This window comes from Juglans regia, chromosome 7, assembly GCF_001411555.2.
Source record: "Juglans regia cultivar Chandler chromosome 7, Walnut 2.0, whole genome shotgun sequence".
NCBI classification, from domain to species: domain Eukaryota; kingdom Viridiplantae; phylum Streptophyta; class Magnoliopsida; order Fagales; family Juglandaceae; genus Juglans; species Juglans regia.
The window spans coordinates 42654476-42677553 of record NC_049907.1 but is presented as its reverse complement, the minus strand read 5'-3'; the positions used below and the strand labels follow the sequence as shown (position 1 = coordinate 42677553).

The window sequence follows — 23078 nt, the reverse complement described above, 5'->3', positions numbered from 1 at the left end:
CCCTTGGGCAGCAAGATGTTATTTCGACATTTAATATTGGATAAATGATATTATCTTATTTTGAATATTCCTGGGTGCTGATAAGATGCTTCTAATTATTTTTTCGAGGTCATCATGTACTAATGTTCATCCATATATCAATTACTCAGCAAGTGCTGTCCGAACCAAGCTAGCTAGATAGTATCCTATCAATAGGCTCACCAACAAAGCTGGACTTCTCAACTATCTTATCCCCATTCGATGTAGACTTCTCGCATGGCGTCGACTATTAATATTAAATACAGTCATATATATATATATATATATATATATATATTGTATAAGCGCATACATTTATTTAAAAAATAATAATATTTATTATTAAAAATTAATTTTTTTATATGAATCTTATATTTATTTAATTTTTTTAAAAAAATATTTAACACTAAAACATTTTATAATTACAAATATAATTTTTCTATTTCCCTCCAGGCCCATGTCCACATGACTTTGGACTTACGAATAGTACTCCATGCTTATCCCCCCAAAGGTCTTTTTTATGGGCAACAAACATATCATGAATTCACACTTCATGACTCCTTTTCCTATGGGCCTTAATTTCACCATGCATCATCCATGGGATCCATATGCCCATCCATGCAATCATGGACTCCAAATCAAATTGAAAAACGTGATGAATTTATCATTACTGCTTGCATCGACCAAAAATGAAAAACTTGAAGCATTTCCACAGATCCAGTGCAAATGGAATATAAAGCAGGCTTCTCAATTAATCCTTACTAGTACTCGAATGCTTATAAGTACTAGTGCAGATGGAGTATAGCATTACTCCATTGAGTTGGTTTGAATTACACGTTGATGTGTCAGGAAATAAATAAGAAAGGAGATAGGATAATTGGGTTTCTAATCTTGGGGCCATTGGGTTGTTTACCAATGATGAAAGGACTAATATTAGGGAACACAAGTGTTTGCACAAGTAATATTATACTCTATACTCACGTTCTATTTTTATCTCACTATGTAAGATATGACATATTTAAAAAATTATATATATTATACTACCATCCCACTTTCATCTCACTAAATAAGATGTGGCACATTTATCACCATTAAATGATCATTTATTACATGTTTTTTTATCATCTAATGGTGATGAATGTACTACATACTACTTAGTATGATCAAAATAGGATAAGAGTGTAGTATATAGTATTACTCTATTTTAATTTTAATATTTAAAAAAATTAAATTATTTATTGTTTAAGTTATCAACCGGCGGTGGAAAACTGCCGGGTAATCGATATATTAAAAAAAAAATTAAAGCCAAGATCAGAAACGGTAATGGCCCTCCTCTGCCTCAACCTCTGCCTCATCTTCGTCTTCTCCTTCTCGCTCTCCGTCCTCCCCACTGCTCCTGGTTTACCAGACCAGCCTTTGCAAACTCGGCAAGGGCACTGGGTTTGGCAAACACAAAACCCATAAATTTGAAATGCTGAAAAGATATTCTTGCAGGTAAGCCATGTAATCTCACCATACATTTTCAAGCTCTTTCTCACAAGTGTCATCGCAGTGTCTCGGCTTCTGCTCAGGGGGCAAGCCAGCGCCCTTGGCTTCAAATGAGTCTATAAAAAGGCTTGACAATCCAAAAGCCAGCCCAATTCAAATGAGTCGCATGTCATGTACAGCAACAAAACACACAGGAGTAGAACAAGATTTTGCAGGAAGTTCAAACACGCAACATATGGGGGAACTAGGAATAACGAAGTCTAGGAAATGTTATCATTCTTGAATATTTCACTTTTGGATCATCAGCTACTACGTACCAGCTGCAAAGTTCAAATGGTTATATGTATAAACAGCACAGTTGAGCAAAATCTGGTCAATATACCAATTAAAATCTTGAGGAAGAAGACGGTAAGAAAAAATTGAGAGAGAGAGAACGAAACGAAGAGAGAGGTAGAAAAAAAAAAAATTTTTTGCATCCGGTTAAGGCGTTTCGCCAGCCGGATGAGTTTTTTTGATTGTACTTTATTTATAAATTTTAAAAAATTATAATGATTATATGAGATGAATTGTGATAATTTTATTAAACAAACTTGAATATAGAAAATGTTTTGCCATCACGATTAACCTTGTTCACTTTCAGTCAAGTTGTCATTATTATTTGTTGTGTTCTTCATTTATAGGCTGTTTTAATATTATTATTATTTAAAAATTTTAAAAAATTAAATTATTTATTATATTTTATGTGAGAATTTAAAAAATAATAATGAGATAAAATTATTTATGTATTCAAACGAGACCTTAATTTATCCTTATTATGAGTAGGAAGAGAGCTGCTACAACTATCGAAAAAGAAGCTCCAATGAGTCTACCGAATAGAATATTTCATTTTTTTATTTTTATTTTTCCTTTTTTTCATGTATTTTTTTAGTCATTATAAATATTTTTAAAAAATAAAAAAAATCACAGTATCAATAAAAAAAAACACTTCCTTAACACTAAGTTATAAAAAAAAAAAAAAAATTCCCATTCGGGTCACAAGGCATTTCTCGAGTAGGAAATATTGGGCCATCACGATCAACCTTGTTCACTTTCAGTCAAGTTGTCATTATTTGCTGTGTTCTTCATACATAGGCTGTTTTTGTTGGAAGTTTAACAAAATCCAAAGTAACGAAGACTATTGGGTATTCTAGAGATCAATTAACAAAGGCTTTTTGGTTTCTAAGACTAGTGGTCTTTTATTTCTGAACGTCATCTTTCGGTTTTTCATTGATGAATGTTGTGTCTTTTTATTTTCTCTAAGTAAAGCTTCAATTAAAAAACTTTATAGTCATCAAGTGCTTTAAAAAAAGAGTCTGTACTTTAGATGCTACATGCCTTTATGTAGACTGATGAACTCCAAGTTATTTCAAGACTAAATAATATCTTCGATTCCCTTAATCTCTTCTTTATCTTTGCCTTCCCATGGAAATATTTATCTCTTCAACTTTGTACTCTGGGCGAGGCCGAGGAAAACTTTTGATTTTTTTTTTGGGTATTGTTAATTCGGTTGAATTTTCAAAACAGGTCAATTAGTTTATTATTTCTTGAAAGAAAAATGCGAACTAATTTCACACGTTCAACGGTTCAATCCAGCACTCTAATGGAAGGTCTAAATCATATAATCTATATTTTTAAAGAATTAGTTAATAATATAATTAGACTCTCATTAGAATCTTATAAAGAGTACAAAATTCTCCTTTCTAAATAATATAAGATCTTATTCACTACTTATCATTATCCTTATATATCATATGGGATATCACATATTATATAGTACATGTTTGGGATTGCGGTAGGTATCTAATATAACTTTTAGTTTAAGGTTTATAGTCGTAGAGCTTAAAGTAATAACCACTAGTATTAAAAAATTATTTATTGTATAATAATCATATGTCTAAAGTACTTTCAAACATATTACATTTATTTGTAAATAAATTAAAATATGTTTTTTGAAGTAGAAATGACATAAAAGTCAATTGAATTTTTAAAGATAGAATACGCTATTTACACTTACAATTTTATTTACACAATCATGATGTGTTAACTACTTAAAATGATAAAAATTTTAAAATTTGAAATTTAAAATTTGAAATTCAAATTAAAAAAGGAAATACTAATAAAACGAGATTGTCATTCAATAAGATAAGACAGTGTCAAATCTATAATTATTTGAAATTTATATGGATATTTTCGTTTATCAACAATATTTTTAAAAGTATGACCACGCATCAATTTTCTTAAAACATACTTTTTAACTTTTTTTATATTAAAAACCAAACACTATAGAATATTTTAAAATTGATTGTTATAATTACTTCGATCGCAGTTGTCAAGTAGCCAATCACCATACCTCCCATATTATTCTTGAGAGTTGAGAGTAGGATTGAAGGATGCTGGGATTTGTAGTGAAAGGGACTCGCTGATCGTTGCTGCCAATGCCAATTAAGTAAACGGCTTTGGACAGCAATGTCTTGGTTTCTGCTTCACCTAGTATTGGCCCCAACAGCAATATTTCCATGTCCATGGAAATACTTTAGTTGAGTATTTAGGTCTATCACCTGATAGAGATAGAGAAAAACTAAAAAGAACAAAAGGGAAGTACTCAACCATGCTATACAATACAAGATGTTCTTATGTCATAAGAGCCAAGAGGGTAATCTATAGACTATGTCAGAACATCTGATGCAACATATAAGATGTGAAAGCTAGTATTTCAAGGAACTATTGCCACGTTTTTTTCTTTTGTTCTTTTTTTGCATGCTAATCCTTGGCAAGTGAGTGACAACAAGAGCACCAGCTCCTGCTGATGCAAAGTTATCCCCATCTGTATATCGATGATAACCAGGATGTAGATATGGTGGTATCAGTGGAAACTTTACATACTCAGCTGCAAAAATGCTTCAAAAGTGAATTTGAGCGACACTTTAGGTTATAAGGGGTAGAAAACATCTGATTTTTACCAATGAAATCTGGAATTAGACGGCCATCGATCGGAAGGCCTCCCAGTGGGATACTTGAAGAAGCTTTCTCCATATGGCCAAAAATTTGCCTGCAAATCAGCCGTGGTGTGGTTGGGAGAAGACGGCTCGCACACAAAACCAAGAAACGGAAAAAGGAACCTGGAACCCATCATGTTAGATCTTGTTTACTTTCTGGTAACTTCTGGTTTCTTGCAATTTTCATTTATATACAGGTTAGGAAAAAGGAAAGATAAATTGTTTCAGTTGAACTTCCAACACATGCAGGTAGATTAGTTCAATATTTCTTGCGAATGGCCGAGCTAATCGCATGCGTTCAAGATATCATGTCACAAACAACCAAAGTAATGTAATAAATCACGACTTTTATGGTTGTAAGACTAATTAATATTCAGCAATATTTTAAGGAAAGTGCAATTTTCATTTTATTGGTTGATGATAGCATATATATACGAGTTGCTTGTTTCTCATCATATCAAAGCTACATCGATCTCAGAGTTCAAACAGAGCTTTGAGATTGTAAGGTCCGATGAGATTGGGGGGTCCACTCCACATTAGCTCAGCTAGTTGCTGGTGGGTCTTTTCAGACGGATGAGCAGAGTCAAAGAACACATACTCCCTGGGGTTCCCACACACTTCGTACTCTTTCACTGGTCTCTTTCCTCCACAACTCCAAAGTCCTCTGTAAGGACCGGTTCCGCAACATGCTATCTCCCCTTCCTTGAACCCTTCACAAAACGTAATTAATCACGACACAGATTTCTGTCTGTCTATGATAGAAATGAGAATCGAATTATGATACTAATAAAATGTGCTGTGTGTGCATGCAGAGCCACGACATACCATATTTTGAAGGACTGTTTATTCTTTCACTAAGAAAAGTGAAGAGAGTGGCTTTTGAATATCTAAATCCACGGAGCTGTCTCTCTAGCTCCTGGAGGACCCTAGAAAGTGTTTTATCGTGCAGTTTTATGAGTTCTGCAATTTTCTCTCGGATTTTGTCGTCTTTGTTTGCCACCGTTCGTGCTCTGCTGATTGGTAGCAAAAGTGTTGGCGGCACGCTTGGAAGCGCAAATTTCCTTCCTCCTTGCTCATATATTCCCTAGCACATGATCAAGAAAACACCATAAAACCAAGCTGTAACAAGAATTCAAGTAGATAAAGTTAATTCGTTTAAAATATTGCAGTGAATGTTAATTTTTTTTTATTACTCTGAGCACAAATGTCAAGTTGCCGATCACCATGTCCACGTATTCTTGAGAGGAGGGGGAAGGTCCGCTGGAATTCGACATTGAAGAGCCAGGATAATCGTTGGCCCCAATGCTTATTAAGTAAACTGCTCTCTTCAATAATTTCCTGGCTCCTGCAGCACCAAGTTTTCGTCTAAACAGCCTTGCCAAGTTCTTGAAATAACCCAGTTGAGTTTTTAGGTGTATCGCCTGGGGTCATTAAAAACAACACCGGCATCATATTTATTTCAGAAAATGACGTAACACATTTGGACATACATATACAAAGATTTGGAATTTGGGTAGAACGTTGCAAGAACAACGTCCCACTCCATCTGCTAATGTGAAAGATTACATACCGATCCTTGATGCGTTTCACCAAGGGCGCTAGCTCCTGCTGATGCAAAGTTTGCCCCATTAACAAATAGATGATAACCAGGATGCAGATATGGGGCAATATATGGCAACTTTGCGTACTCAGCTGAAACAATTAAAACTTCAGCAGTCAAATTTGGCAACGAAATCAAGATACTGAAGAAACAAACGTCGTATATAGCAATTTCTGTTACCTATGTAATCTGGGGCAATCCGGCCGTCAGAAAATCTTCCGTTGGGGTACTTGAAGGTGGTCATCCCGTAGGGCTCAAAGTTTGCCTTGGATTCAGCAGTGACGTTGATGTAGTTATTGTTTCCGGCATCGAATAGTGAATCCCCGAAGACGAATAAGGCAACATGTTTTTCTGGCAGGCATCGGCGACCATGGGAGTGGGTAAGAAGGAATGCATAAAGAACCAAGAACCAGAAGTTCCACCTCAAACTCGCCATGTTAATCTGGTTCACTTGTCTCTCCCTTTGTTTTAGTTTGTCATTTATAGGACAATTCGTTTCCTGCATGTAGAAGAAACGGCAGGTGCTTGACTTGCCTTCTCACAACTGGCTAATTGTGTGGGAGCACCCAGATCATGTGGTGTTATTGCCATCTAATAAATGTATAAGATAGACTGATCAATATATAAAACCATTACTTAAACCTTAAAATGGGTAGTCTGAACCAAAAAAAAAAAAAACTCTCACCAATAATTAATAAAAATTGCTAAGTAGACCGAAGGAGTGACTCACAAGTGTTACCGATAGGACAATATTCGATCTTGTATTTTTTTTTAATATTGAAAAAATAAAGGAATGTATTGTTCGATAACACTTGTCGACCACTCTTCTCAAACATTGTAGCAGTACCCATAATTAATTTTTAAAAAATGCTTATTACAAGCGCCTGGTGCAAACGTGGTTGACGTGGAGACACTTGATGAGAGAGAGACCGCGCTGATGAGAGAGATAAGAGAGAGCTGAGGAGAGAGAGAGAGACCGAGCTGCTACAGCTGATGAGAGAGAGAGACCGAGCTGATGAAAGAGAGAGAGCTAATGAGAGAAAGACCGAGCTGATGAGAGAGAGAGCTGATGAGAGAGGAAGAATTCATTTTAAATCTAACGTGGCATAGACGACTGCACGCCGATTGTATCTACTGACTGTATATAGAAGAACTATTAACTTTTCACTCCAACTATCTCTCAGGATGGCTGCCCGAATGATTGAAAATTTAAATTTTAGTACAAATAATTTACTGTGGATGTGCGCATTATATCACTCTTGGGATGTCTTATTTTTATTGGAGGGTGTAAAGGAAGATTTTACCCCACATCAAGTTAATGAACATGATCTAATGTGGAATCTTCAATTAAACGATATATTGAGGATGGATAAATAGACTACATTTGGATATTGAATTTAGTTGAGTTCTCTATGAATAATAGTAAGTTGAGATGGTGGAGTGAGTTATGTGGAGCCCACCCAAGATGAATTTAGATGTGTTTGGATGTTAAGATGAGTTTATATGTATTTATGTGAAGTTGAAAAAAGTTATGAGTCACACATGTAAAGAAGTTTTAAATTGAGATGAGTTTAATAAGAGCATTAGCATTGGTTTCATCAAAATCATCTTCAAAATTTGATGAAAAGTACATGTTTTCCATAAATTCAAAGCTTCTCTATCCATAATCCCACATTGGATTAGCCATTGGATTCATCAAAATATAATATAATATTATTTTTTTCATAATAATTTTTTTAATTTTTTTTTTCATATTTTACAATTACACTAACCATATGTACATTATTGTTTCCCAACTAATATAATTTAATTTGATATTTAAATTATTGTTTCTGAACTAATTTTTTTTCTCAACCTAATTATCCAACAAACACATTTCAAAAACTAATTTACAAACCCAAACTAATAGTCTCCTATATTTTGTAATAAAATAATATGATAGACTTATGAATAGTGAGTCTTCAAATATAAAGATGAAACTAAATTTCTTATAGCTCAAAGCTTGAGTTTTGAGTTTTACCGAATCCAATGCCAGTATCTTTACTCTCAATCCATTCAAATTTTAGACTTTTCTTCATTTTATCGAATCCGCTATCAGTGCTCTGAGAGTTAAGTATTTGGATATTAAAAGAGGTATAAATCTGAACGGTTCAGTCAAAAAACCAAACACAACGTAAAATCTATTTAAAAAGTTTTGAAGGAGCCAGAAGAAAGTAATAAAACCAAGTAGATTTTTTTAAAATATAAATATAACTTTTGAGAATGCAAATATATACAGAAATATTATATAAATTTATAAACTAAACGTATTTTCTATATATATATATATATATATATATATTTAAAGAAAAACAACTATTAGATAGCTTTTTCGACGTATGAAATGGTTATTTTATATTTTTGAGGGGACAAAAATAACTTTTCTGTAAATTTTAAAAAAGGTGCAAGGGAAAATATATAACATTTTCAAAAAGATTTCGAGCTTTAAATCCACGGCAGCAGAAAGTAGCTAGGATGATTCTAACATTTAAAGCCATAAATATAACTTTTAGAGTCAAACATAACTTTAATAAAAGTAAGAAAGTAGGCAAAATTACCAAAGGAAAACATGAGGAGGAGGCCAAGCCGATTCAATTCATTTTTGTGAAACGGCAAGTTCTTGGAAAAAGCATGATATGTTTTGTAGTACATGATATAAATTTTTGTCACTCAATACACAAATTAAAGTAAGATTATACATTGTCTTGTCAAAAGGGGGAAAATGCCATAATAAACCTGACAATATTCTTAAATGTTGATAGCTAGAGCTACCCCTAGCCTAAAAGATTTCTAGCAATATCTTCTTTCTCATTTACTCTAATTATTTCTGCAAGATTACAAGCACTAAAGATGCATTAAAGGAGTTGTTAGAGATTTTGGAATAGATCTCTCAGATTGAAAGGACCTTGCATGCTGTTGGTGTTGCTTTCCCCACTCCACATTTCATCTGCCAATTGTTTGTAGGCCCTTTCTGTGAGATGGTAAGAGTCCCAAAACACATATTCTTTTGGATTCTCACAGACTTGAAACTCCTTCACCAGTCTTTTTCCTCCACAACTGTACACTCCTCTCAGTTGTCCTGTTCCACAGCATGCTCCTTTCCCTTCCTTGAATCCTTTAATCAAACACATCATTTTCCATTAACTTCATCTTATGTAAAAATTCATAACAATTAAAATTCATAACTTCATCTGTTGTAAGAACAATTACAACTATAAAAATAATAATAATAATAATAATTCTTCTTATCAGTCATTATTCACTGCACACATCCCACACTTTATAAAAAAATATAAAAAAAATTATCAGGTGTTGGGTGAATAGTGACTGTTGCATAGCAAAACCCTTATTATATATTAATTTATTATTTTGGTAGCAACTTATAATTTGAACTCACTATGCCTAAATCTGAGAGATCATTATGATCAATCATAAAAGGACTAGGCCAGCTTGACTTGGGCCGCTTCAAAACCTATTAGAGAGGCCCACCTAATCCCAACGTAACTCAAGTTCTGGGCTGAAAGCCCATGAAATATGATCACCACCTCATATAGACCAAGAGGAAAGAGAGAAGCTGAAGCATGTGCGTGCGTACACGAATACATACCATATTTTGAGGGATGATTCATTCTTTGTCTAAGATTGATGTTGAGGTTGAAAACTGAATATTTGAACTCCTTCAACTGCTTCTCCAATTCCCGGAGAAGGTTGTACAGAGCTCGGTTGTGTAATTTTGCCAACAATGAAGCTTCTTCTAAGCAGCCACGTTTGTTATGATCTGGATTGATGATTCTGATGCCTGGCAGACATCCCAAGGCAGGCAAATTGATGAACCCAAATTTCCTACCACCTCTTTTATGTATATCCTACCAAAAAATGACCATTTGCTCAATACATGAAGTTAATAGCTATTTCAATATCGAACCATAGAGAAAAGAACTAAGAAGAAGAGGAGAGCTTACTTTGATGATGGTTGTCAGATTACCAATCACAATACCAACATATTCTGATTTGGAATATGTGTTAAGTACAGTGGAATTGGTTAAGAAAAGACTGGTATAATCATTGCTTCCGATGCTAAACAAGTAGACAGCTCTTGATAATGTCAATTTGGCTTCAATTTTGCCTAACTTCCTTCTCAACCAACTCACTACTACCTTTTTGTAGTAACTTAGCTGTGTTCTGAGATCAACAACCTGAAAAAGTTTTCAAGGCACATAACTCTTGATAGTATTCACCCATCACTGCTTGAAAATTCGAAATATTCCATTTTCATGGCTGTAGGCTGTAGGGTGTAGCAATGGACTGATCTGTTTGTTTATGTTGACTTTTTCAATAAAAATTAGGGGTCCACACTGGTATTATTATTTATGAGATGGAAGCCTGTATATGGGACAGCTAGTATCACCTTTTGGGCCTCACTTGACGTTTGACAAATCAGGAGTGCACTTAGAATTTGTGGCCCAAACTATAAGTGCTGAAAAAAGTGAAAAATGGTTCAAGCAAAAAGCTTACATTGCCACAAATTTAAGTCAACATCCATGCCAGCCAGCCTCTCATAGGTATACCACCCATGAAAGGCTGCCCTTAGAACTGCTTTGACTAACATGTATGGAAGAAGTCTCCTTGTAAATAAATAAATAAATAAAAACTCCTTATTACTAAATTAATAAACTACAATGATCTGCGAATCAAGTTTTCTGCAAATGCCATTTACGAAAGCAGGTTTGTTTCTCTGATGTGAAAAATGTACGTACCGACCCTTGAAAGGTTTCAACCAGAGCGCCCGCCCCAGCAGAAGCAAAATTCACGCCGTTGAGATAGTGAGGATTCCCAGGTTTCAGAAAGGGTGGAATCAATGGCAGCTTTGCATATTCAGCTGCAAATGAAGCATGTCACATATATACCAGTAGACAAGAAAAAAGAAAGAGTACTATTCTTTCAGCAGACAAACAGAATATTTTTGTTGGTTGACCAAAACAGATTTGTACAAGCAAGATCAAAGACATGTTCTAGGTAGGAGGATTTGCAGATCTCACCAATAAAATCCGATACCAAACGGCCATCAGAGAACCGCCCGGTTGGGAACTTGAAAAAAGTCTCTCCATAAGGCCAGAAATTTGCTTGGTCGAGGGTTGTGGTGTTGATGTAATTATTGTTGCCAGCATCTAAGAAAGAGTCTCCGAATATGAAAAAGGGCGCAACATGAACGTGGTGTTTTGTTGTTGGATGCTCGGATCTACTTCCGCAAGAACTGGTTGAGATATTGAGGACTGCATGAAGAAACAAAATGAGGAAGACAGAGCTTGGCCTTGCCATGGCTGCCTTTCCTGAGCATTTAGTTTCATTTCTCTTATAGCTAGAATCATGTGTGGGTAATATATGACAAACCTAGCTAGCTTGTTATTATCCTTTGTCTGTATATGCCTTTCAATGACAAAAAACAATTGTTGCCTATGGATCATAATTCTGCAATATTGTTTGGACCAGTCAGCTGCATGCGTGATTCGAAACTTGACATGATCCTCGGATCAAGCTGCAAACTAAACGTGCATTTCTTTATAAATTTGTTAGATGGTAAGTCAAATTGATTTGAATACCTTGAAAACATGATCAACTTGCATTTTTTTTTTTTTTCCTTTGGCTCAAAATTCAACGCTCGTTTTTAGTCCGAAAACAGCATATAGATATTCAGCTACAAATTGACGATTTAAAATACTTAATTGAAAAGATTGTTTTGAAACCAGTTCGACGATGGCGGGTTTTTGAAACGTGTCAAGTACTTGCCATCAGAAGAGTGATTATTTTAGTACTAACTATCGAGTTGCTTCTACTAATTCGATACAAACCCTTATGAATATAGCATCCCAACACATGGGGAACATGGAATTATTGAGCTTGTAGCAGTGGAATAAAAAATATTAGGGATTTCACGTAAAAATAATAATCTGGTTGGACTTTTATGTAATGATTTGAGAGTTTGAAGAATCAAGAGCCACGGACTAAAAAACTCGATTTCCTTCTTGACCTAATCGACCGGAGAGGGTGAAATTAGAAAATAATATGTATTATATGGTTACGAAATGATAATTGTCCCTCCCATAATCGATGACTGCATGACTGAGAATTAGGACGTACAGTTGATCAGATAGCTTTGGTTGTTTTTTAATTCAACTTTCGGTACCGATCATCGAGATCCTAATTGATTGCATCACTCTCTCGTATTTCATGTACTTACAATATATATATATATATGAAAAATAATATTAGATATAGTTTTAAAAGTGTTTAGATGTCACGTAATTTTTTTAAAAAAAATATTAAAATCTAGTATTATTAAAAAATTAATTTTTTTCATATAAATCTTATATTTATTTATTATTTTTAAAAAAATTATGCAATATTTGAATACTCCATAAATATAAATTTCATGTTTTTGTACGAAAAACAATTTCTTCACTGATATGATGCCTGGAATTTCATTTTATTTTATTTTTTTATAGATGATTCATGGCATGAGCATGCACCTGAAAGACTCAAAAAAGTTTATAATAAAAAGGACAAACTTTTTCCCACACGGCCAAAAATTCATGAGGTAAGTAAACATCTAGTCATGAGATGTTTGTTCAATCTAAAGGCACTATAAATATTTAAAAAAAATAAAAAAGAAAGAAAGCTAGCTGGGTGGCACCAAAAGGATACAAAAAAGTACTGAAGCAAATTAAAAAGATGTTACTGTTCATGCTACGTAGTACGCACCTTCCATGCGTGTATCCCTCTGTTCGACGTCGTTATTAATCCGAAAAATGTACGTGCAAATGTGATTAACGTAGAGATACTTGATGGGAGAGAGATCGAGCTGATAAGAGAGAGCTAAGGAGAGAGAAAAACTAAACTAATGAGAGAAAGAGCTGATGAGAGAGAAAGAAATCATTTTAAATCTAACGTGGTATGGACGATTACATTCCGATTATATCTACCGACTGTATATAGAAGAATTGTATTAATCCCTAACTAGCTAGCTAGTAGTTGAAGGCCTTATCTGAACTCGATCTCAACCATCGACCCAATATTAATCCCTAATTAATAAGAACCATGGGTGGTTTCATTCGGCCAGAAGATCATTAATTAATGGCGTATACAGGGTAGTACTGTATTATGGATGCATGGTTATACGTAGGGATCGATGGTTTTCTGATTTCCAGTGATCATCTTTTGATTTTTTGCTAGCTAGCTGATGAGGGGTTGTCGGCTTATTGTAAACCATTTAATCCTTTGCCTAATTAATTATCATGCATACGCCAATTTCTTTTCTCATTTCTAAGAATTATGAATTGGTGCTAAACGAAATATATATATATATATATATATATGAAGAAGTTAAAAGGGTGGGACATAATTAATCAAGGCAACAAAGACTTCCATTGCTCCTTTAAGGTCGACTCCTTTGAGAGGAATCACAACTAGATCCGCAAGCCTTATCTTCCATTGAAAATCACTGTAAGAAACGCATGGAGATGATAATGTACGTACATACATATATACACATATATATATATATATATATAAAAGCTGGTTATGACATCACATCCAGTGGCATATATACAAATTTGGTGAAAATAGGAGGTGGGTTTGGGCTTCCAATCCCATTGCTCAGAAGTGATCACTACTCTAATAATTAATAATTACAGTCCAACAGTAACGCAGTGGAAAGGGCAAGAAGATGAGGGAAGTTTTGTATCCATATATGGTTGGATTTGACAATTGACATTAAAACTTTAACAGCCATCTAAGCCTTTGGTATCGGAATTGACCATAATGTGACTTTTGCCTATCTAAGCTATCTTTATGCGTAGAAAGTTAATTAATGCGCAGTTCACGAAGATAAATTTTGGAGAAGAGCCTGAAAAGGAAAACCCTACTATTTTTGTCCATCTGTCCGTGTGGGTGTGCGTGTGCGTGTGAACTTGATCTCATTCTGCCAAAACCAAAAGAAATAAAAAGAAATGATATTTACAGTGTATATATTGTGTAATTATTTTTAAAAAAATAAATAAATATAAGATTTACGTGAAAAGAAATTAATTTTTTAATAATAGATCTTACTCTTTTTCAAAACGATTACATGATGTTTACGCATTCTATGACTGCATATAGTATTACTAAAAAATAAATATCATGACCAATTCAGTAATACGTCCGATCGAAATGATTTCGAACAACCCCTGTGATGTGATGTCATGTGGTGTAAACTTCCATCTTAAATCTAAGCCCTCCATCGGTTTCCATAGTGTTATATCGCAGTATAATACAACCTGAAAGAAATAGAAACGATATTAAAACGTGAAAAATAAAGAAAAAAAGAAAGAAGGGAAAAGTAGTGGAGGCGAGGGCTAGAAAGGAATCCTAATAAAGGAAAGACTAGGGACTATAGTTAATAAGAAAAATGTTATTTGTACTTAAAAAAAAAAATTATAAAAAATTTATTTATTTACGTGTTATGTTGAAAATTATGAAATTTTAAATTTAAAAACAAAACTGACAAAATGAATTTAATAAATAAAAATTCTAAATATATGCAGCACTACCCTAATTAATAATTTAGGCAACCCCAAAAGGCAGATGATCATAAACAGACGAAAGAAATAGCATATTCTCGAACAACAAATGTCATATATCAGGCCATCATGCTCAAGTTGAAGCTGATTAACTTCACAAAAAGTAGAGTGAATTAATTTATAATTCTAAACATGGCAAACGCGTTAATTCTCGTGGATTTGTTTGGCTCTTGGACATTATTGTCAAAGTAGGTGATTGCTCATGACATGCCCCCTTTATTTTTTTCTGATAGAAAATATAAAATAAACTATAAAATAATTTGAAAACAAATAGGGAGGAAAATTTTTTAAAGCGTTGCATTTTTATTGAATACAAAGTATTAATCTTTATTTATAAATTAATTACATAAATATCAGATGATAAATATTTTTTAATCAAATTAATTTTATAATTTTAATATTATCTCCAACATCTTCGTGGCCAAATTTCAGAGAATCAGATGTGTCATTTTTGAAGGAAACTACGACTACTTAGAGCACTCTTATTGGATTAGCTAAAAGTTAAAACTAATGAGAATTTAACTATTGAACTATAAAATGTATCACATTGGAATAGCTATATTCTAAATATTTGGAATATAGCTACAGTAACTTCTAAAGTTATTTTCAAATTTGAAAGACATTGTTTATACATCAAATCTATTTTATATCATTTGTTTCTCTCCCCTAAGGTCTCTATCAATGTCTTTCTAGTTTCTATTTTTAATCCATAATTTAATTAGAATATGATTACTAACTAATATATAATATTATGAAGAGTAAAATATGATAAAATAAAATAATTTCATAATTAAAAAAATTAAAATATTTTTTAAATTGATATATTAATTTGAGTTAGTGATATATTAATTTAATAAGAATATATTTATTAATTAATATATAATAAGTAGAATAATAAAATATGATAAAATTAAATAAATTAATAATTAAAAAATTAAATATTTTTAAAATTATTAGTTATTCATTACTATATAATAAATAAATATATAGAAATTTAATGTGAATAATTAAAATCAAATTTATCTTATATTATTTTATTATTATATAATAAAAAATAACTATTTTAATATGAAAATTTATATGAATAGAATAATTAAAAGATAATTTTTTTTATATTTATAAAAAATATCTTTTAATTTTAATTAATTCAATCAGAGTAACACCTTCAGAATCGATAAGGAAAATTCTTATCGTTTCATGATGACTGGATCACCTGCGTGCCAAATGATTAGAGGATTAGAAAGAACCACCATTTTCCCACCCCCGGCGCGCTCGGTACTAGAGCTCTTTGCCACAGAATGAATGCATGTGATTGGGGAATTTGGTAGGCCGTGGGCTAAAAAGGGGGCGGGTGTTTGGCGCTGGTGCACGCTACTCCTAGTCCTGGCCACCTTTTGTAGCCAATAATCATGATTGTTCCTCTCTAAAGCACGATTTCTCATGCCATGTGCTGTGCTTGTTTCTTTTTGCTGATGCTACAGTACATGAGCACAGAGTCCATCTTCCTTGAAACTATACATTTATGATCCCCAGAGATGCCTCCCTCGGCTAATTACCCTCAGTTTTGGAGCCCGGAGGAAGAGGGAGACTGGCCGACTTCCTTTGAAGTTTGACCTGCAGTTGCATCACACCTCAATTTTTGCAAGCAACGTTAAGATTAAGTAACGGTAGATGGCTATATGAAATAATTTATTTGGAGGGCCAGAGTCAGACACAATCTCCAATGCTGCATCCCATAACGATGACGCCTCATAGTCATGGCTGGCTTTTTGTCCCCATTGTGCAAAAAATCATAACGGTGAAAACAAAGAAAATCACGGCCAAATACCCGGATCACCTCATGATACTGAATAACCGACAAATAATCGATGCTGGTATCAATCTGTTCAGGCTGCAGACGGAGAACGGTATTATCTTTGATAATTCTCTGTCAAAACATCTCTCAAATCTTAAAAATACTTAAAATATTTTACTACTTTTTATAGATGATCCGAAATACTCTTAACATCAAAACCTTATGTCCTTTTTATCTCATAATTTGCCTACACTTTCGGACAGACTAAAGGGACCCTCATGGTAGCCCAACTAGCATGATAAAGTTTGAAAGGAAAAGCTGCAAAGAGTTAAAGTCCCCAACAGAGTGAGCAAAAACTGCAAACAACCATTAAAAGCTGTAGAAAATCTACGACACCAAACAAACCAAATTAGCAATCCAAAAATTGAGGGTCCCTCGTAAAAGAAATAAGATCCAAACAAACACCAAAGTTTACATTCATAATGTTTTAGAATCTTATCACAGACCACACTTCATTGATACAAAGATCGATCACAAATTCAAGGTCTTAAAAGTGAAAAGGAACCTAAGCACCTAAAAACTCCATAAAAAGCCTCGAGCAGCTTCAAACTTGATCGCACTCCATCACAGGTGACACCATTCCTGTAAGCAGTAAGGTTGATATCGAGATTTTTTTTTTTTTTTGGCAAAAAAACCCCAAGAAGATGAAAGGAAACAAGAAAATGAGACAAAACATAAGTGGGCACAAGGATGAAACTTACTGATTTTATTTTTATTTACATACTAGCAAGCATGGGAGTGGTTTGCTTAGAAATCTCTACCAACCATAACTGAGTCATCCTCGAAGCCCCAAAGATCCATCGGGTTCCCAACATCCTGAGTTGTATCTCCGCTAAACAATGTCTCAATCGAGTCATCCCATATTCCCTCCAGATACGGCACCTGATAATTTATCTGGGACTCAAAAGCTGAGAGCTCCACAGACACTGTTTTTGCAGTGTTACTTTCAACAGACGCAACATTCTCAGAGTCAAACTTCAGTTTCTTCCTTGGACTGGCATCCTCCAGAAACTGAGAGGCATCCTCCAGAAACTGAGATTCGCCCCCTTCTGCACTAACTGAAAGAACGGACGAGATCTCTGGCGTCTTAGGGCCCTGTTCACCCCATGCAAAGTCAGAATAATCAAATGTGTTACTCCCCTGATCTGAATTGAAGTACGTGGAGGTGGGGGTGGTGCCACCAGAGGAAACAAAGGATTTGGGTTCAACATCTCCATTGAGGGGAATGGAGTCCAAATATCCATACTGGTTGGTAAAAGGTTTTTCTTCCATCAATCCCATGGTGTAGTCCTGATCTGCGTAGTTCATGGAATCAAAATTTTGATTCAGGTTGGGCTGCACAGAGTGCAGGTTTGCCTTAGGAAGTGGCTTCCGCAGATTTTCCTTCACTGAATGCTTTGAAGACGCCCGGGTAGCCTCATCAGGGAAATTCACCTTAGCTTTCTTGCCACGAATTTTCCGTGCCTCGGCATCATAAGCTCTTGCAGCTTCCTCTGCAGTGTTAAAAGTTCCAAGCCACACACGGACACCTTTCCTTGGATCTCGGATCTCAGCAGCCCACTTACCCCATGGGCGCTGCCGGATTCCCCTATACTGATTCTTCCTCTTTCTCTTTGCAGATTTCTCAGCTTGCCCATTCAGTTCCACGGATTTTATAGCCTTGGATCCTTGAATAACCACACATCAATATACAGAGATATCATGAAAAAGTATATATTAAAAAGTCTAGCAGGGAAACTCCCATAATGCACAATAAGATACTAGATAACCCATGCACATCCTAAGACAGTTGCTCAGATTGCCCAGTGACTACCATAGATTAATTAGTTGTTCAAAAGCATGAACAAATAAAGGAAGACTTCATCAGCCACCAAAGTGGAAATTAAGATAAATTCCAGTCATACCAATTAAAAAAAAATGACATCACAGTTGTGTGTGTGTGTGTGTGTGTGTGTGTGAGAGAGAGAGAGAGAGAGAGAGAGAGAGAGAGAGAGAGAGCTCAACAATATTTAACTATCTACTAACCAGGCAATACAAAGCAACTTCAACCAAGATGATCAAACAGGAGCAGAAAAATCAACATGGAAAATAAAAAATCAACCTATCTGTAGAATTTGAATAAATACTTTGTGCACATCAGTTTCCATTAAATTACCAAACCACCAATAGATCCTATATCATTTTAATTTTTATTAGCAACTGACTTTATCGATGGAAATAAAGCCTCAATGTTTTCATTTCATCCAAAGTAACTCATCAACAAATACAAATAAAAAATTATAACAAACATGATCGATGTAATAGAACAGCCAAACCAGCAGCAGGACAAGTTAGTAACTATTGGCTGAAAATTTGGAATGCATAACCTTGATTCATTGTTTGATAATCAGAGGATAGAACAAGAATATAACCTTCTTTTAAAAAAATTAGTAATTAAACAAGCAACGACTCCAGATTTGATACCCAACTTGTACAAAAAGAAGAAAAGAACAAGAAAACTCCATAAGATTTTCACCGTAAAGTTGAATTATAAATCATAAAAGGGAATTTTTTTTTTTTTTTCCCGGCCGAGACAAAATCTAGCAACAAACGGAAGTTTGTTTTTTATTTATTATCTTTTCATTTTTTTTAGAAAGGGGGGGAGGGAGGCAATTGTCAACTTCGAAAGTAGAAAATAAAAAAATAAAAACCACATATTTTATGTTCGTTTGCTTTTCTAAAGGGGAAGAGGATTAATATTTAATAGATCGACAAGAGATAAAACTCCCTTTTTCCACCACGAAACATAATTACACTAATTACCCAAAAATTGGTAAGAAATACAGGATTTGTAGAAATAGGCTACAAAACCATAAATCTGTGTTATTTCTGCATATAAGTGAAAAAAAAAAAATTGATCGGTACTTCTGCATATAAGTGAAATTACACTGTCAAAACACCAAAAAAAAAAAAAAAACAAATGATGAGAATAAACACGAACCCTCCTAAATCAACCAAAAACAACCAGAGGATATTCTTCGACATCATAAATTGAAAAACTGAATTGACAAATAACACCAAAAAATATGAAATTTATTATTAAAAAAAAAAAAAAGGATCTCTAAAAAATTACCTGCGAAATCACAAAGGGAATATTCATATGAGGAAACAAAAGTTTACTAAAAAAATGCTTTCTTAGACTTCATATAATATGACGAGCAATCATACAACACTTGAAATAACTAATAAGTGTATAATTTGTTTGCGGAATATGTACCTAACATTGATATCAGCTTTAAACAACTATTATATTAAATAAAAAAAGGAAACAACATGAAAACAATTAAATTTGATCGGTTAAATCATAACCCAAGACACCAGCAGGATAAGGATGATACCAGGGTCACGAGCAGCAGAGAAAGCGAAGGACTTGCCATCGAGCACGAGGAGCTCATCGTCGTCATCTACATCAGAAACATCATCCTTGAAATCCTGAAAATCGGCCTCGAAATCGTTGTTTTCATCTTCGACGAGAGGCTTCGAGAATCGCTTCCTTGAAATGGGTTTCTTGAGATTGGACCATAAGTAGTCCGTCGTGAGCCTCCGCGATCGGTTTGGCGCGATTAAGTCGGAGATGATAGCCCCTCCACACATGGTAGTTTCTTTTCCCTCACTTTTTCTCTATTCTCAGAAAGAACGAAAATAAAATTTTGTTTCACTAATGGGGTTTTCTATAGTTTCTCAGAGAAGAATTGATTTGGGAGCGGTATATATATTTTTGGAGCAACTGGTGATGGGGTTGGAGGAGCCAGGGACTCAGGAGCTATGGAGGGTTATTTGACGTTAATACCCCTGGTTTGAGATTGAATTTACGGTTGTGTCACCTAGACGCACAGTACTACAGTAGTGTCTCTTTGGAATCAGATTGACCGTTTGAAAGTGAGATGGAAATTTTATGTTTTATTTTAAAGTTTAAAATATTATATTTTAATATTATTATTATTTTAGAATTTAAAAGAGATATATTAAAATTTAAAAAAATTGAATTATTTATTATATTTTATATGAAAATTTAAAAAAAATATAATAATTAGATAAAATGAAATAAAAATTTTATATTTTATTTTGATTACAAACCTGTCCTAACATTCGCGGATAAAAAGGTTACAGCCTATTTGGAAAATTGAAAACACGATATTTCACCTTAAATAAGTTAAAAAGAATAATATTAAATACAATTACCTCGAAGATTGGTACATTTTATTTTAAAAAAAATTTAATTTTAAATTTTAATAAATATTTAAAAACAAAATAACGAAACTTATACATTTTATTTAAAAAAATAACAAAACTTATACATTTTAAAATTATAAATATATTTTTCAATGAGTTATATCTTATCAAACTTTAAAAAATTATTTAAATTAATAAATTATATAAAATCACAAGAATTGATTATGACTAATTTTATACGAAGATTAACGTTTACAATTTCTATTTTTAAAATTTTATTTTTTTCAGATAAATTTAAGAAACACGGAAAGAAAATGCCCTTTACAATAGTTAAATGCATGTCTCATTCAACGACATCTTATCGTGCCCACCGCCGTCCCATCGTATGAATCTAAGCCCCGATTACGGTATTATTAGACGTATATAGTTAATTATACTTCTAATTGAAAATCTGTTCACTCATTTTTTGATGGTTCGATCAGACCAAACGTTGCCAAATTATCATCTATATTTTCTAGTAATGAACTCCACTAACCAATTATCGGATCAAGATCCTAAAATCTCAAGTGAGTGAAAAATAAGTATATATTAAGAGTGGACAACGAGGAATCGCCCTTGCTATCCCGCCCCACCCTGCATGGGAGATCCTTAGCTGTGGCGGGGTGGACTGGCATTAAGTCTTACATTAAATAAGACTTACATTAATTATTAGTTATTATTGTGTGACAACATTAAATAACAAATAAATAATATAAATATACATTTATTCTGTGTATCTCTCTTACTTGATACGTTAAAATTCCAACAACAATTCAAGAAATTGTGTACCCTTAAATTATCAGACGTATTTGACTGTTAATGCACTTAGAACATTGACATTCCAAATGTCAGTTAAGTTTAAACTTTGACTAAATTTTCTCAAAATTAATTTTATTAGACTAGTCAAATTACTTATAATCAAGTTATGAGTTATAATAAATAAAAAATCAAACACACACTTGGTGGGTTATTGTTCACCAATTAAAAGAATATTTTATTAAAATATATTCTCACTCACTCCCCATCTCCTCTCTCCCTTTCTTTTATTTTTTATTCTTTTTTCTTTTTTTATTCTTCAAGTTAAATAATTTATTTTGACAATAAAAATTAAATTATTAATTAATATATAGAATATATTTATAAAATATATAAAAATATATAATATTATACTACTATTTTAATTTTAAAATGAATAATCCAATATAAACTACCTATTTAAAAATTTTGATTTTAATCAAAACCTTAAATTTTAGTCAAAATTTAAATTTGGCAATGATGTATGTGCTCCATTCCAAGTACTGGCAGAGTGCCAAAGTCAATGTGCGAGATTGCGAGTAACCAGTCGATGCATATAAGTTAGAGCAGTGCTACCATTTGACCGCTAGGTCAATTTAGTCTTTTTGTTTTTTGTTTATATTTTTTATTATTTTAAAATATTTTTTAAAAATATAAAAATATAGCAATATATTAATAATTATTTTATTAATTTTTAAGTAAATAAAAAAAATTTAAAAATAAAATATATGAAATGTCAAAATAAATAGACAAATTGAATGTATAAGGTAATTTTTTTTATAAGTTAATACAACCAGGTAAAGATCGGGTTGTTCATTTGATTTGACCGCAGGAAAAGGAAAAAAAAAAAAAAAGAGAATATGCTGAATCACCTAACCTTGGTTGAATTCGCGATTTACAAGGCAGTCAAAGCCTCGTTTCTTTCCATTTGTAGCTAATATTTAGGACAGGTTTGGGGTTAAAATGAGAGTTTTATGTTTTGTTTTGAAATTTAAAATATTATATTTTAATATTATTATTATTTTAGAATTTGAAAAATGTGTATTAAGATTTGAAAAAGTTGAATTGTTTATTATATTTTGTATGAGAATTTAAAAAATGTGTAATGATGAGATGAAATGAGATGAAAATTTTATATTTTATCTTGTGTCCCACGCTTGCCCTTAGAGTAATGATTTACATTATATTCTTATTTTATTTATATTTATTATTATTAAATGGTAAATAAATATGTAATAAATAATTATTTAATAATAAAAAATGTACCACATCATACTTAATAAAATGAAAGTAAAATAGTAATATGATATATAGAACTTTCTATTTATATATATACTTGTAAAATATTTTAGCCTTAATTATCAAACAAATATGGCCAC

The 23078-nt window shown here is 33.0% G+C and overlaps 3 protein-coding genes across 4 annotated transcripts; all 3 read right to left on the bottom strand.

Annotated features, from left to right (window-relative positions):
• Nucleotides 1–4907: 4907 nt before the first annotated feature.
• On the bottom strand, nucleotides 4908–6733 carry LOC109019747 (GDSL esterase/lipase 1-like). Of its 2 annotated transcripts, none has more exons than XM_019002109.2 (5): nucleotides 6322–6733; nucleotides 6112–6233; nucleotides 5735–5962; nucleotides 5367–5625; nucleotides 4908–5251 (listed from the first exon to the last, which is right to left on the bottom strand). In XM_019002109.2, the coding sequence occupies exons 1-5, from the start codon at nucleotides 6644–6646 to the stop codon at nucleotides 5016–5018; spliced, it is 1170 nt and encodes a 389-aa protein (XP_018857654.1). In that variant the 5' UTR covers nucleotides 6647–6733; the 3' UTR covers nucleotides 4908–5015. The 2 variants fall into 2 exon arrangements, with proteins under 2 accessions (XP_018857654.1, XP_035547983.1); XM_035692090.1 differs by having other exon boundaries at nucleotides 5056–5243.
• A 2070-nt stretch (nucleotides 6734–8803) lies between these two features.
• LOC109019744 (GDSL esterase/lipase 5-like) lies at nucleotides 8804–11557 on the bottom strand. The gene is made up of 5 exons (XM_035692089.1): nucleotides 11220–11557; nucleotides 10938–11059; nucleotides 10143–10376; nucleotides 9788–10046; nucleotides 8804–9295 (listed from the first exon to the last, which is right to left on the bottom strand). The coding sequence occupies exons 1-5, from the start codon at nucleotides 11497–11499 to the stop codon at nucleotides 9048–9050; spliced, it is 1143 nt and encodes a 380-aa protein (XP_035547982.1). The 5' UTR covers nucleotides 11500–11557; the 3' UTR covers nucleotides 8804–9047.
• Nucleotides 11558–17002: 5445 nt separating this feature from the next.
• Nucleotides 17003–20422, bottom strand: LOC108982871 (ethylene-responsive transcription factor RAP2-12-like). Its single transcript, XM_035692087.1, has 3 exons — nucleotides 20031–20422; nucleotides 17355–18320; nucleotides 17003–17235 (listed from the first exon to the last, which is right to left on the bottom strand). The coding sequence occupies exons 1-2, from the start codon at nucleotides 20284–20286 to the stop codon at nucleotides 17401–17403; spliced, it is 1176 nt and encodes a 391-aa protein (XP_035547980.1). The 5' UTR covers nucleotides 20287–20422; the 3' UTR covers nucleotides 17003–17235; nucleotides 17355–17400.
• Between the last annotated feature and the right edge of the window lie 2656 nt (nucleotides 20423–23078).

Excerpts from the sequence above, each read along its gene's own strand:
- LOC109019747 (XM_019002109.2), bottom strand. The coding sequence starts at position 6,646 with ATGCAGGAAACGAATTGTCCTATAAATGACAAACTAAAACAAAGGGAG. Across the intron at positions 6,234-6,321 it reads GATTGCCCCAGATTACATAG|CTGAGTACGCAAAGTTGCCA; the intron begins GTAACAGAAATT and ends TAATTGTTTCAG. Across the intron at positions 5,626-5,734 it reads ACTTGACATTTGTGCTCAGA|GGAATATATGAGCAAGGAGG; the intron begins GTAATAAAAAAA and ends ATCATGTGCTAG.
- LOC109019744 (XM_035692089.1), bottom strand. The coding sequence starts at position 11,499 with ATGGCAAGGCCAAGCTCTGTCTTCCTCATTTTGTTTCTTCATGCAGTC. Across the intron at positions 10,047-10,142 it reads ATCTGACAACCATCATCAAA|GATATACATAAAAGAGGTGG; the intron begins GTAAGCTCTCCT and ends ATTTTTTGGTAG. Across the intron at positions 9,296-9,787 it reads GAATCATCCCTCAAAATATG|GATTCAAGGAAGGGAAAGGA; the intron begins GTATGTATTCGT and ends GTTTGATTAAAG.
- LOC108982871 (XM_035692087.1), bottom strand. The coding sequence starts at position 20,286 with ATGTGTGGAGGGGCTATCATCTCCGACTTAATCGCGCCAAACCGATCG. Across the intron at positions 18,321-20,030 it reads CTCTGCTGCTCGTGACCCTG|GATCCAAGGCTATAAAATCC; the intron begins GTATCATCCTTA and ends TGGTTATTCAAG.